Source organism: Muntiacus reevesi, chromosome 2, assembly GCF_963930625.1.
Source record: "Muntiacus reevesi chromosome 2, mMunRee1.1, whole genome shotgun sequence".
Classification (NCBI taxonomy): domain Eukaryota; kingdom Metazoa; phylum Chordata; class Mammalia; order Artiodactyla; family Cervidae; genus Muntiacus; species Muntiacus reevesi.
In genome coordinates this window covers 128,165,428-128,180,945 of record NC_089250.1, presented here as the reverse complement: position 1 = coordinate 128,180,945, position 15,518 = coordinate 128,165,428, and the positions used below count along the sequence as shown (strand labels likewise).

The window sequence follows — 15,518 nt, the reverse complement described above, 5'->3', positions numbered from 1 at the left end:
TCATAATGTGAAGACACTCCATTATCTTTCATTTCCCAAATTAGCTGTGAGCCCACAATATCTTAACTGCAAATCCATAAAGGACACTTATGGATTTGCCTCCTAAATCTCTCACTTACTTAGGATCCTTTTGCTTCTGAACCTGTCTACTTTTGTACAGTCATACTGTTGTATTCAAACCATGATTTCAAATTGTTGTCTTATCCCCTTGACTCAGCACTGCTTATGGATATTTATCCAGTTTCTGAGAGTTAGCCTGAGCCAGTTGTTCCAAAGTCTGTTTGAATGTCATTCCATAGTTGTTGTAAAGCATCCAAGACCCTGACTTGGCTGGCACCCAAAGGCAAATTTAAATAGTTCTAGTGTAACTGTTCCTGGCCTTTCTCCTTCCAGTAAGGACTCAATGCCATTAGGCAATTCAGAGTCCAGTGAACCTAAAAATGTATTTCTAGAAATATTTTTTAAGTTTCTTTTTTAGAGCAGTGTTCTAATTTCACAATGGAAAGTACAGAGAGAGCGTGTTTTTCCATATACCCTTTACCCTGCACATGTGTAGTGTTCTGCTTTTTCAACATCACTCACTAGAATGGTACAATGTTTTTTAACCAAGGATGAACCTACATTAGCACATCATACTCACCCAAAGTCCACAATTTACCTTTGATTTCCTTTTGGTGTTGTGCATTCTATTGGTTTGGACAAATATGTAATGACATATATCCTTCATTAAAATATAATGCAGTGTTTTCACTGCCCTAAAATTCCTCTTTGCTCTGCCTATCTTTCTCCTACTTACTTTTAGAAACTAGTAATCTTTTTATTTGCCTCATTTTTATTTTTAACCTTTTCCAAAATGCCATAGTTGAAATCATACAATCTCTTCTCTTTTTTTGGATTGGCTTCTTTCACTTAGTAATATGCACTTAAATCTCCTCCATGTCTTTTCATGGCTTGATAGCTCATTTCATTTTAGTCTGAATTTGTCTGGATGCACCATAGTTTACTTGCTAGGACATCATGTTTGCTTCTAAGTTTGGGGAATTATGAATTAAACTGCTGTACATGTCCATGTGCAGGTTTTTCTGTATACATAAACTTTTCTGGAAAAAAAATTTAGATATTTTCAAATAATATAGTCTAAGTCTGTTTCCCACTATACATTCTCCCCTCTAAATGCAATTGCTCATTAAATACATGCTATATACTAGTTCTAGAGGTTTCTGGCGGTGATCAAGGGGCAATATGATTTCTTAATGGGCTGACTTTGGGTCCTTACCACATAAGCTTGATTTTCTGGTAGCTCTGATGAAAATAAACTTTTCAGATTGAGGGTGAGAAAATGAATCTGTTATCAACATACAGCTGAGCACAAGGACCAAGGAAGGGAACAATCTAACAGGTCCCAGGGTAAGAAAGAGGTTTATGAGTCTCTATCTATTAAATTTTTAATTATTTCAAACATATACATGTGCAAATTTAGCATACATATTCATAAAAAAAGAAATATTTCCATCACACAGTATAAAAATTTTGAAATATTCAGATGTATATAACAAATAATGGACATTCTTTATATGTATCTTAGTGACTTGTATCACTCCAGTACTCTTGCCTGGAAAATCCCATGGGTGGAGGAGCCTGGTGGGCTGCAGCCCATGGGATCACTAAAGGTCAGACACGACTGAGCGACTTCACTTTCACTTCTCACTTTTCACTTTCATGCACTGGAGAAGGAAATGACAACCCACTCCAGTGTTCTTGCCTGGAGAATCCGAGGGACGGGGAAGCCTGGTGGGCTGCCGTCTATGGGGTCGCACAGAGTCAGACACGACTGAAGTGACTTAGCAGCAGCAGCAGCAGTGACTTATATAAGAAAATTAAATATATATTTTAAAAAGCCTGAATTGTTTAAAAGCTATACTCGAGGATGTATTTAGCAATGGAGATTGTTTAGCAGTGACATCAATAAAGTAAACAAAAGACAAATTGACACATAAACTTACTGGTCTGACTTTATAAAGGATTTGCTATGCATTACTTTTAAGAGGCCCAGAACCTTTAAAAATAGGTGCTTATTACACTAGTAAAATAGGATACCCACATGTTTTGTTACTGCCAATTAAAAGGTTTCATGAAAAAACAAACAAACAAACAAAAATAAGAATTTAAGAGCAGAACTAGAATTAACTGTCCTTTTGGGAAATTTCTCAGATTTGTCTAAAGAAAAATATGAAAACACTTTAATGCATTGTTTCCTTTAGACTTTTAAGGCAAGTATGATTACACATTACATTATAATATCTGGCAGAGTTTCATTTGATCACCATATTTTTAGAAATTTAATGTGAAACAAAAATGTAATACATTTAATCTCTAGATTGGTATTTATACTCCTTGTGATGACACTCAAAAAACTTTGGCAGCTTTCTGAGTAGTTGGCAGGTTCTACAAAATATGCCAATTAAAGAGCAAAACATTACACCACTACATCATGTCACATTCTTCTCAAATATAAATATTGAACTTTCACCACAGGCTGCCATGCAGCACTGCTATGACAACATCTTTGCAGAGTTCCTAAGCTCCTTCTAAAAGTGGCATCTAATCAGCACAAGGAGAGGTAAAATATTACTGTGGCTATAATTATCTGGTTGGCAAAATAAGCTCTGCGTAGAATTATGTTGAAACAGGCATTTAGTAAAATTAATGCTTTAGTTCAGCTCAGCTTATATGTTTAAGGGAACTGGTGAACAATGAGAAAATACAGGTTAGTTTTCTATTACATTAATTTTTTGTCTCAGTTTAAAAAGTAAACTTTTTTTTTCTTACTATAGTACATTTAGAAAGCAGATTTGCTCATAGAAAAACAGTTAAGGATAAACCATAATTCTACATGTGAAATATACATTTTCTGGTATAGTAATTTTATATATACTTTTTTTCTTAGGACACATATAGAACTTATTTCTAATTTATTTAAATGCATCTTAGTAATACATTAACTTTGCATGTTTTCAAGGTCAATAAGTATTGAATTTTTAAAAATAAACTATCAAACCTGTGTAATTTTAAAAATAATTCTAAAATGTAGTATAAACACTTAAATTTGTTTAAACAGAGGTCAGGAGTATTGTGGACATTTTTTGGCTGATTCCAAAGGATGTGAAAGATGTTTAAGAATTTAAAAAGTTTATACAGATTCTACTAAGAAAGAAAAGAAATATTTCTAATACAGCATAATAAACCTATGATTAAGTACACCAATACAGGTATTATGCATATGATAGAAATTTTCAAGATACATATAGGTTGAATTGCAGTGAAAAGTCATTTTCTAATAAGCCAATTGCCATTGTTTTTTAAAAAGACATCAACCTGGTAAAATAAAAATACAAATTAAACATAGTGGAAGGTCTGTTGCAGAATCAATAGACAAAATGCTCTACAAAACATTCTCATATTTAGAAGAGCTTGCAATAGAAACCAAGACTCAAGAGATTTCCATTTTACTTTTACCTAATAGAGGAGTAGCATCTTTAACTATTTGTAAAGTTTAGAGAGACCAAGAGAGTGTTGGGAACAAAAGTGCTAATTTTTGTTTTGATAAAGAAAATTATATTGCTGGAGGGCTTAATATAGATTAAGAATTAGATGTTTCTTATGGCAGACAGACTGAGTGAAAAATCAGACTTTCTCCTCTGTTCTAGACCTTTTGTTGGGTTCTCTGTTATCAAGAACTTTTTCAGTTTTCCCAGTAACTGCTTAAATCACCGTGCCTAATGATAGGCTATGGATCTTAATCCTAACCAGATTGTAGCAAATTGAAATTAACAGTGCAGAGTTTCCCTTGTGGGTCACTTTTGGAGGAATGACTAGGTAACAGTATATGTGATAGTTGAATCTACCTATTGACAAAGAAAAGCTCTAGCCAGTATCTAGATGTATTCTTGGACTGATCCTGAATCAAGTGACTTCTCTGCAATCAAAACTAAACGTCTCTATTCACTGAGCCTCTCATAATATAATCCAAGTATTTCCAGGGAATGGTGTAAATTAAAGTCATATAGGGAAGAAATCAAAAAAGAACTGTTAGTGAATTTGCTTTGAGGCTTTCATTTAGTGCTTCCACATATATCAAAAATATGTTTGAAATGAGAAATCCCTGTTAGATTTGGTCACTTTTAAAAGAGAAATCTCACTCACCATTCCGACTCTCTTCGTCAATGGCAACTATGGTGGCTGGTGGTCCTCCTCGAGCTAGTTTGCAATCTAAAGAGAAAATAAGACAAAGTAAGAAGTAGCTATTGCAGGGACATAAACCCTGAGATTAAATTCACACTGATATGTACTGACATTTAAAAAGAAATATCCTATAATCAAATTAATATGCATCATTACTGTTAATAATTTTTTTATTTAAAAAAGAAAAAGTGTTCATAAGAACTACACAGATTCCTTACCACATTGCAACAAAGACACTTTATAGACCATGACATGGTTCAAACCATACTGAGAAAATACCAGCAGAGACCACTGGAGAGTGGAAGTCCTTCAGGACAGAGATAATGGGATGGTAATTTAACCCAAAGAAATAACATAAAAGGATGATTAACAAGGATAAATTGTAATTAAAGCTTCACAACAGAAACAAACATAATTGGACTTTAATTGTGATAAAAGGTCCAATTAAAAAGAGTGAATAGAATTTTAATAATATTCTAAAGAGGGTGAAACAGAGACAGACAAGCAATGTTTGTGGGGTTTGAGATTTTATTTTTGTCATCTTACCCTCATATTGCCAGTCTGGAGTCAAAAGTATAGAGTCATCAATGGAAGCAGATCAGAAAAATAAAAGAAAGAAAGGAAGAAAGAATATATGTGTATATTTAGTGAGAATTGAAAGATATAAATAGCATTGTACAATAACAGATATATCACGCCTAATGATTTCTGGAAATGAAATATGTAAAATCCTTACTTTTATAATTCAAACACAGTATGAGCAAGTTAACTTGATAATGTATGTCACTCACATCTTAAAAATTGCAGATCAATTTGAATATAACATACAATACACCTATGTGTCCTATGAAAAGGTAAATAAAATTACATATCAATTGTCTATTATCTCTGTGTTGAACAAACCTTAAGAATACTGCCTATCAATCAGTAGTGATTAATTTGTTATCTCAAGAACTGTTAATGCGTGGATAATAAACACATAAATAGTATCATGAACTATAATATCCATGATAATTAAAATGTGAAGGCTTTGCCTGCAAGATGTCAAAAGTATACTTCTGAGACATAAAGTGCTCTCTCAGGAGTTACTTGGCCAGCCTGACAGGGTTGTGTCATATGGTTAAAAGTACATGGCATGTTCCAGTGATTGAAACATATATTGGCTTAAGCCTTCCAAGCAGGTGTGCTATTTGGAAGATGATTTCAAGAGTTCAGTTCAGTTCAGTCACTCAGTAGTGTCCAACTCTTTGCGACCTCATGAACTGCAACATGCCAGACCTCCCTGTCCATCACCAACTCCCGGAGTACACCCAAACCCATGTCCATGGAGTCAGTGATGCCATCCAACCATCTCATCCTCTGTCATCCCCTTCTCCTGCCCTCAGTCTTTCCCAGCATCAGGGTCTTTCCAATGAGTCAGCTCTTCGCATCAGGTGGTCAAAGTGTTGAAGTTTCAACTTTAACATTCGCCCTTCCAATGAACACCCAGGACTGATCTCCTTTAGGATGGACTGGTTGAAGCCCAGGAACTCTCAGAGCAGCCCTTGCTGCTTGAGATCTCCTTGCAGCCCAAGGAACTCTCAAGAGTCTTCTCCAAAACCACAGTTCAAAAGCATCAATTCTTCAGCACTCAGCTTTCTTCACAGTCCAACTCTCACATCCATACATGACCACTGGAAAAACCATAGCCTTGACTAGATGGAACTTTGTTGGCAAAGTAATGTCTCTGCTTTTTAATATGCTGTCTAGGTTGGTCATAACTTTCTTTCCAAAGAACCAGTGTCTTTTAATTTCATGGCTGCAGTCACCATCTGTGGTGATTTTGGAGCCCAGAAAAATAAAGTCAGCCACTGTTTCCCCATCTATTTGCCATGAAGTGATGGGACCAGATGCCATGTATTAAAATTCTGCCATTATGTACAAGGGTGAGAATACTAAGGGCTTTGGCAAGCACTGTTCTATATTGTAAGATGTGTGTTCTCTCATGTAAAGCTTACAATATCTGAAATCTCCAGTTTTTCTCTCTTTGTCCTTGTCAATATTCAAGGAGTTTCAGGTCACAGCGGTTTTATATCTAAAATACCTCATCACACTCCATCCTTTCCTTCTTACACCCCCTGACATAGCGCAGCTCCTCACTGTTTGCAACCTCTACACTTACAGTGGTTCCCTCATTAATCTCCTGGAAACTTTGTTCTCATCCTGCATTCATTCATTCATTTCATGAGAATAATTTTTGTGCACCCAAATCAAAGGTAAATTAATGGCACTTCTCTGCACAAAAACACATGTTTCTTTTGGAGTGAAGAAAAATGTTTTAGGATACCATTCAGAGGGTGTCATGGTCTCAACATTGTTACTTATTACACACTATGCCCTTTAGTCACCTTAGAGCCCTTACTCTTGCTAGGATTACATCTTGTATTATTAAGGCAGCTTTGTTACCTAAAGTCATTTCTGCCTCTATTGCCTGGCAAGTCTGTATTCTTGATAAAATTTGACTTCACCTGTTCCACCAAAACTTTCTTATATCCCAGTGAAAATTTAAATTTTATTCCTGAGTTCTCATATCTGTTCATGTAGCTTTTTATTCATCTGTAAATACAAAAATTATACAGTAAAATTGGTAGATAGCTTACTATGTGCTGAAGATGGGAATTAAAAATCAACAACTCCTTTCTTCACAGATCTCAGGTGGGGAACGGGTCAGATAAAGGAAAGACTCATAAACAACCACAAAAGTATGGTACAATGTGATCTGTGTAAGTCAGTTGTTTAATATGATCATCAACAACGTAAATGATTAAAATAGAGACAATGCCTGCTGTGAGTAGAAATGGGATACACAAAAAGGCAGAGGCGATTTGTGGAAAGAATAAATGAAACATGACCAGTTCTTACAAGAAGCAATTCTTGGATTATGAATCATGCCTTCCATTTGTATTTCAAAGAGTAGTTACTTTTCAATACTATTTTACTTCTTCCCACTCTCCTTCTTTCCCTCTCTCTTCCTCCCTCTCCCTCCCTCCCTCACTTACACGCACGCGCACACACACACACACACACACACACACACACACACACATGGTGACTCAGTGGTAAAGAATCTGCCTGCCAATGTAGGAGACACAGGTTCAATCCTTGAGTCAGGAAGATCCATGGAGAAGGAAATGGCAACCTACTCCAGTATTCTTTCCTGGAGAACCCCATGGATGGAAGAGCATGGTAAGCCCAGTGTCACAAAAGAGTTGGACATGACTTAGCAACTAAACAACAATCTAAATGTACATATAATATTTATATATAGGGTTACTGCCTCAGTTAAAATCCTCATAGCTGCAAAGTAGAGAAAAAGTGCGGTGAATTTTAATGTAAGTATTGGTAGAGGAATAGATATTTAATCAATAACTTTATAGGCAGGCAGGATAAAGGGAAATGAATGATGGAGAAAATTGGGTATACATATAAGACAACTGCTCATCATTTGGTTGCTATTGTATGGGCTTCCCAGGTGGCACTAGTGGTAAAGAACCTGACTACCAGTGCAGAAGAATGTAAGAGACCTAGGTTCAATCCCTGGGTTGGGAAGGTCCCCTGGAGGAGGGTATGGCAACCCACTCCAGTATCCTTGCCTGGAGAATCCCATGGACAGAGGAGCCTGGTGGGCTATGGTCCATGGGGTCACAAAGAGTCGGACACGACTGAGTGACTAACACACACTTTCATATTTATGATAGCTTTTTCTGCTCAGCTAAGTCAAGTACAATTCTCCATATTCCAGCCGTACCTATCTCCCTTACCCTTTCCACTCTTCTTGGTTCATTTTGTAGCCATAGCAAACCAAATTTATGTTTGTTGTGACATCTGCTGAAATTCCCTTCCTCCTCTTCTTCCCTTGGTTAACTTTTATTTCTCTTCCAAGAGCCTGGCAAGGCATCACCTCTTCTAGAAAATCTTCCTTGTTGGTCTAAACTAAATACCTCTTCTTTGCATTTCTTCAATATACACTGTGTAAGCATGTCAAATCGTTTCAGCAGTGTCTGACTCTTTGTGAACCCATGGATTGTAGCCCACCAAGCTTCTCTGTCCATGGGATTCTCTAGGTAAGAAAACTGGAGTAGGTCACCATGCCATCCTCCAGGGGATCTTCCCAACCCAGGGATCGAACCCATATATCTTACATCTCTTGCATTAGCAGGTGGGTTCTTTACCACTAATGCCACTTGGGAAGCCCTCAGTATGCACTGGGCTGTGCTTAGTTACTCAGTTGTGTTCAACTCTTCATGACCCCAAGGACTGTAACCCACCAGGCTCCTCTGTCCATGGGATTCTCCAGGCAAGAATACTGGAGTGGGCTGCCATGCCCTCCTCCAGGGGATCTTCCCACCCCAGGGGTCAAACCCAGGTCTCCCACATTGCAGGTGGGTTCTTTATTGTTTGAGCCACCACAGATGCTTAAGAATACTGGAGTGAGTAGCCTGTCCCTTCTCCAGGGATCTTCCCAACTGAGGAATCAAACTGGGGTCTCCTGCATTGCAGGTGGTTACTTTACCAGCTGAGCTACCAATATACACTGTAGTCCATTGGAAATATTACTTCATAAAAATATGTTAGTGATTTTTTCCTTTAATGAGAGCTCCTTCAGACCAAGTCTGTGTCATATTTATCTTAGTAACCACAGAATTCAACCAGAGTGGATCGTTAAAGAATGTCTGTTGAATTTGTCTGAACTACAGTCAGCCCAGCTGCAATCTCTCATTGACCATCTCTCCAGGAGTGCACTCAGAAGTCTCTGTTCTCATTATGTCCTTAGCAACAGAAACAGCCCAGGAGTAAAGGTGCAGGTACAGTTCCTCCCAGTCAGACCCCTTTAAAGGATGACTTTAACTCAGCTTTATTCTTTTAGCAGGTTCCAAAACCCCACAATAAGATATTTTCATGCCCAGATAAATGAATAAATTTTATTTATTCTGAATCAAAACAAAAGTGGTTAAAAAAATTTACACTCACAACACTAATGTAGAGAGGTTAGTCAGATACATAAAATAATCTATTAATAACATTGTTCACAAGAGTGTTTGCTTTGAAATGATGTCCTTGTGAAACTGTAATTAGTTTTGAAATGCACAAAATATTTTTAATTGCAAGTATATTCAGAAAAAAAGTAAATTTGGATGAAACAGCCAGGATGATTTAGGTATGCACATATACACGTGGAGATCAAAGTGAAAACTAGAAAGCAATTTGGGGGCTAGGTGATCCTATTCTCTACGGTCTATGGATAATCTGTCTGCCACAGGAAAGACAGGTTAACTGATGATGACTGTACCTTGGAAATGCACTTCTGTAATCTATTTAATTTCACCCTTGACTGTCCAGGCTAAATCACAAATTCATTGTTTTTCGTGCCTCAAATTTCTAACCTCTCAGGCCCCTACCTGATTCCCATATCCAGTTTGTTGTAAAGTGCAGGATATGAATATAAATACCTGAATGCCCAGTGTGATTTATTTCTGCAAATTTGTCTTCAAGCTAAAAATAAGTCATATTTTTTCTGTATGTTTTTAAATAATTTTATGCAACAGGTAGGATCTCACACTTAAAAACTATTAGCAGATATGTAAAGACTCGTTTCAAAGGTGGTAGGCCTGTGATATGCTAGTCTTACTGCATCCAGAAGCTTAAGAGCATGTTACTCTGCAAAGAGAATATCCAGAATTGTCCAAATATATTCATTTATTACTAGGAATTTTCCACAGTTTATTGTGATCTACACAGTCAAAGGCTTTGGTATAGTCAATAAAGCAGAAGTAGATGTTTTTCTGGAACTCTTTTTCTTTTTCGATGATCCATCGGATGTTGGCAATTTGATCTCTGGTTCCTCTGCCTTTTCTAAAACCAGTTTGAACATCTGGAAGCTCACAGTTCACATATTGCTGAAGCCTGGCTCAGGAAGCAACAGTTAGAACTGGACATGGAACAACAGACTGGTTCCAAATAGGAAAAGGAGTATGTCAAGGCTGTATATTGTCACCCTGCTTATTTACCTTATGTGCAGAGTATATCATGAGAAATGCTAGGCTTCAGGAAGCAGAAGCTGGAATCAACATTGCCGGGAGAAATATCAATAACCTCAGATATGCAGATGACACCACCCTTATGGCAGAAAGTGAAGAAGAGCTAAGGAGCCTCTTGATGAAATTGTAAGAGGAGACTGAAAAAGTTGACTTAAAACTCAACATTCAGAAAACTAAGATCATGGCATCTGGTCCCATCACTTCATGGCAGATAGATGGGGAAACAGTGGAAACAGTGGTTGATGTTATTTTTCGGGGCTCCAAAATCACTGAAGATGGTGATTGCAGCCATGAAATTAAAAGATGTTTTTTCCTTGGGAGGAAAGTTATGACCAACCTAGACAGCATATGAAAAAGCAGAGACATTATTTTGCCAACAAAGGTCCATCTAGTCAAGGCTATGGTTTTTCCAGTAGTCATGTATGGATGTGAGAGTTGGACTATAAAGAAAGCTGAGTGCTGAAGAATTGATGCTTTTGAACTGTGGTTTTGGAGAAGACTCTTGAGAGTCCCTTGGACTGCAAGGAGATCCAACCAATCCATCCTAAAAGAGATCAGCCCTGGGTGTTCACTGGAAGAACTGATGTTGAAGCTGAAACTCCAATACTTTGGCCACCTGATGCGAAGAGCTGACTCATTGGAAAAGACCCAGATGCTAGGAAAGATTGAGGGCGGGAGGAGAAGGGGACGACAGAGGATGAGGTGGTTGGATGGCATCATTGACTCGATGGACATGGGTTTGGGTGGACTCCGGGAGTTGGTGATGGACAGGGAGACCCGGTGTGCTGTGGTTCATGGGGTCACAAAGAGTTGGACACGACTGAGAGACTGACTGAACTGAACTGATTACTAGGAAGTGTGAATAGCAGGAAAACCCTATTTCCATCTTAGCCTATTCTCAAAACTTCTCTTTAAGTTCAAACAACATCTCTCAAAAAATTGGAGTATGCTTGTCTTACAATGTTGTGTTAGATTCTGCTGTACAATGAAGGGAATCAGCTATATTTATACATATATCCCCTCCATATTGGACCGCCCTCGCCACCTAATCATAAATCCACCCATCGGTCATCACAGAGCCCTGAGCTGAATCATCTGTTTCATACAGAAGTTTCCCAATATCTGTCTATTTTACACATAGTGGTGAACATTTATGAATCCTAATCTCTAATTCACCCTACACTTCCTTTCCCCCACTGCATCTACATGCATGACCATTCTCTATTATTGTGCTTCTGATTCCTGCCCTGCAAATGCAAATAGGCTCCTTAGTATCTCATTTTTAGATTCCACATATATGTGTTAATATACAATATTTTTCTCTTTCTGACTTACTTCACTCTGAATGGCAGTGTCTAGGTCCATCTACATCTCTATAGAAGATCCAATTTTGTTCCTTTTAGTGACTTGACATCACCGGATGGTCAACACCGAAATCAGATTGATTATATTCTTTGCAGCCAAAGATGGAAAAGCTCTATGCAGTCAGCAAAAACAAGACCGGGAGCTGATTGTGGCTCAGATCATGAGCTCCTTATTGCCAAATTCAGACTTAAACTGAAGAAAGTAGGGATAACCACTAGACCATTCAGGTATGACCTAAATCAAATCCCTTATGACTATACAATGGAAGTGAGAAAGAGATTTAAGGGACTAGATCTGATAGACAGAGAGCCTGATGAACTATGGACGGAGGTCCGTGACATTGTACAGGAGACAGGGATCAAGACCATCCCCGAGAAAAAGAAATGCAAAAAGGCAAAATGGTTGTCTGAGGAGGCCTTACAAATAGCTGTGAAAAGAACAGAAGCAAAAAGCAAAGGCGAAAAGGAAAGATATTCCCATTTGAATGCAGAGCTCCAAAGAATAGCCAGGAGAGATAAGAAAGCCTTCCTCTGAAATCAATGCAAAGAAATAGAGGAAAGCAATAGAATGAGAAAAACTAGAGATCTCTTCCAGAAAATTAGAGATACCAAGGGAACATTCCATGCAAAAATGGGCTCAATAAAGGACAGAAATGGGATGGACCTAACAGCAGAAGATATTAAGAAGAGGTGGCAAGAATACAGAAGAGCTGTACAAAAAAGATCTTCACAACCCAGATAATCACAATGGTGTGATCATTCACCTAGAGCCAGACATCCTGGAATGTGAAGTTAAGTAAGCCTTAGAAAGCACCACTATGAACAAAGCTAGTGGAGGTGATGGAATTCCAGTTGAGCTATTTCAAATCTTGAAAAATGATGCTGTTCAAGTGCTGCACTCAATATGCCAGCAAATTTGGAAAACTCAGCAGTGGCCACAGGACTGGAAAACATCAGTTTTCTTTCCAATCCCAAAGAAAGGCAATCCCCAAAATGCTCAAACTACCGCACAATTGCACTCATCTCACATACTAGTAAAGTCATGCTCACAATTCTCCAATCCAGGCTTCAGCAATACGTGAACCAAGAACTTCCAGATGTTCAAGCTGGTTTTACAAAAGGTAGAGGAACCAGAAATCAAATTGCCAATATCTGCTGGATCATCAAAAAAGCAAGAGAGTTCCAGAAAAACATCTATTTCTGCTTTATTGACTATGCCAAAGCCTTCGACTGTGTGGATCACAATAAACTGTGGCAAATTCTGAAAGAGATGAGAATACCACACTACCTGACCTGCCTCTTGAGAAACCTGTATGCAAGTCAGGAAGCAACAGTTAGAACTGGACGTGGAACAACAGACTGGTTCCAAATAGGAAAAGGAGTATGTCAAGGCTGTATATTGTCACCCTGCTTATTTAACTTATATGCAGAGTACATCATGAGAAATGCTGGGCTGGAAGAAGCACAAGCTGGAATCAAGATTGCTGGGAGAAATATCGATAACCTCAGATATGCAGATACCACCCTTATGGCAGAAAGTGAAGAGGAACTAAAAAAGCCTCTTGATGAAACTGAAAGAGGAGAGTGAAAAAGTTGGCTTAAAGCTTAACATTCAGAAAAGTAAGATCATGGCATCTGTCCCATTACCTCATGGGAAATAGATGGAGAGACAGTGGAAACAGTGTCAGACTTAATTTTTTTGGGCTCCAAGGTCACTGCAGATGGTGACTGCAGCCATGAAATCAAAAGACCCTTACTCCTTGAAAGAAATGTGAGGACCAACCTAGATAGCATGTTAAAAAACAGAGACATTATTTTGCCAACAAAGGTCCATCTAGTCAAGACTGTGGTTTTTCCAGTGGTCATGTATGGATGTGAGAGTTGGACTGTGAAGAAAGCTGAGTGCCGAAAAATTGATGCTTTTGAACTATGGTGTTGGAGAAGACTCTTGAGAGTCCCTTGGACTGCAAGGAGATTCAACCATTCTATCCTAAAGGAGATCAGTCCTGGGTGTTCATTGGAAGGACTGATGCTGAAGCTGAAACTCCAATACTTTGTCCACCTCATGCGAAGAGTTGACTCATTGGAACAGACCCTGATGCTGGGAGGGATTGGGGGCAGGAGGAGAAGGGGATGACAGAGGACGAGATGGGTGGAGGGCATCACCGACTTGATGGACATGAGTTTGAGTAAACTCAGGAGTTGGTGATGGACAGGGAGGCCTGGCGTGCTGCGATTCATGGGGTCGCAAAGAGTTGGACATGAGTGAGTGACTGAACTGAACTGAATACTCCATTGTATATATGTGCACATAATCTCTATTTGTCCTTTGATGGATATTTAGGTTGTTTCCATATCCTGGCTATTGTAAGTAGTGCACAATGAACATTGGGGTACATGTGTCTTCTTGAACTATGTTTTTCTTAGTGTGTATATATATATATATACATATATGTATATATATATATATACCCAATAGTGGAATTGATGAGTTGATTGTAGTTCTATTTTTTAAGAAAACTCCATGCTGTTTTCCATAGTGGCTGTATCAATTTACATTCCCATAAACAGTGGAAGAGGGTTTCCATTTCTCCACACTGTCTCCAGTATTTATTGTTTTTTGGATGATGGCAACATTCAGAAAACTAAGATCATGGCATCTGGTCCCATGACTTCATGGAAAATAAATGGGGAAACAGTGGAATCAGTGGCTGCCTTTATTTTGGGGGGCTCTAAAATCACCAAAGATGGTGACTGCAGCCATGAAATTAAAAGACAATTGTTCCTTGGAAGGAAAGTTATGACCAACATAGACAGCATATTAAAAAGCAAAGACAATACTTTGCCAACAAAGGTCCGTCTAGTCAAGGCTATGGCTTTTCCAGTACTCATGTATGGATTTGAGAGTTGGACTATAAGGAAAACTGAGCACCGAAGAACTGATGCTTTTGAACTGTGGTGTTGGAGAAGACTCTTGAGATTCCCTTGGACTACAAGGAGATCCAACCAGCCCATCCTAAAGGAGATCAGTCCTGAATATTCATTGGAAGAACTGATATTGAAACTGAAACTCCAATATTTTGGCCACCTGATGCGAAGAGCTGACTCATTGGAAAAGACTCTGATGCTGGGAAAGACTGAAGGCGGGAGGAGAAGCGGACGGCAGAGGATGAGATTGTTGGATGGCATCACCTACTCAGTGGGCATGAGTTTGTGTAAACTCCAGGAGTTGGTGATGGACAGGGAGGCCTAGAGTGCTGCAGTCCATTGGGTCTCAAAGACTCAGACACAACTGAGTGACTGAACTGAACTGTTCTGATATTGAGATGACAGTTGTATTTTAATTTTGTTTACAGTTTCCTTTGCTCTGTAGACACTTTTAAATTGTTTTAGGCCCTACTTGTTTATTTTTATTTTCATTTCTGTAGGAGGTAGGTCAGAAAACATCTTGCTGTGATTTATATCAAAAAGTGTTTTTCCTATGGTTTCCTCTAAGCTTCAATAGTGTCCATGCTTACATTTAGGTCTTTAATCCATTTTGAGTTTATTTTTGTTTATAGTGTTTAGTAGTGTCCCAAATTCATTCTTTTACATGTAGCTGTCCAATTTTCCCAGAACCAGTTATTGGGAGAAATATTTGCAAATGAAGCAACTGAGAAACAATGTCTTTTTAATATAATTTCAAATATATTGGCTATTGTCATATGTTAACACGTCAGTTGCCATCATTATGTCCAATGGCTAGTATATTGTATTTCCTGCCCAGATTTCTTTCCTGAGTGTGTGTCCTACTGCTCAGACAACATTTGTACTTGCAATTTTAAAAGTGTCCTAA

The 15,518-nt window shown here is 38.2% G+C and overlaps 1 protein-coding gene across 14 annotated transcripts in view; it reads right to left on the bottom strand.

The window, feature by feature from the left end:
• The window catches only part of PCDH15 (protocadherin related 15), a 767,128-nt gene that overhangs the window by 610,832 nt on the left and 140,778 nt on the right, over window positions 1–15,518 (bottom strand). For 11 of the 14 annotated variants that reach the window (XM_065919986.1, XM_065919983.1, XM_065919984.1 and 8 more), the window contains exon 2: window positions 4,204–4,269. In XM_065919986.1, the coding sequence (XP_065776058.1) occupies window positions 4,204–4,269 (66 nt within the window). Of the gene's footprint in view, window positions 1–4,203; window positions 4,270–4,788; window positions 4,804–15,518 lie in introns of all 14 variants that reach the window. The other 3 variants (XM_065919987.1, XM_065919981.1, XM_065919977.1) reach the window with 1 other exon arrangement.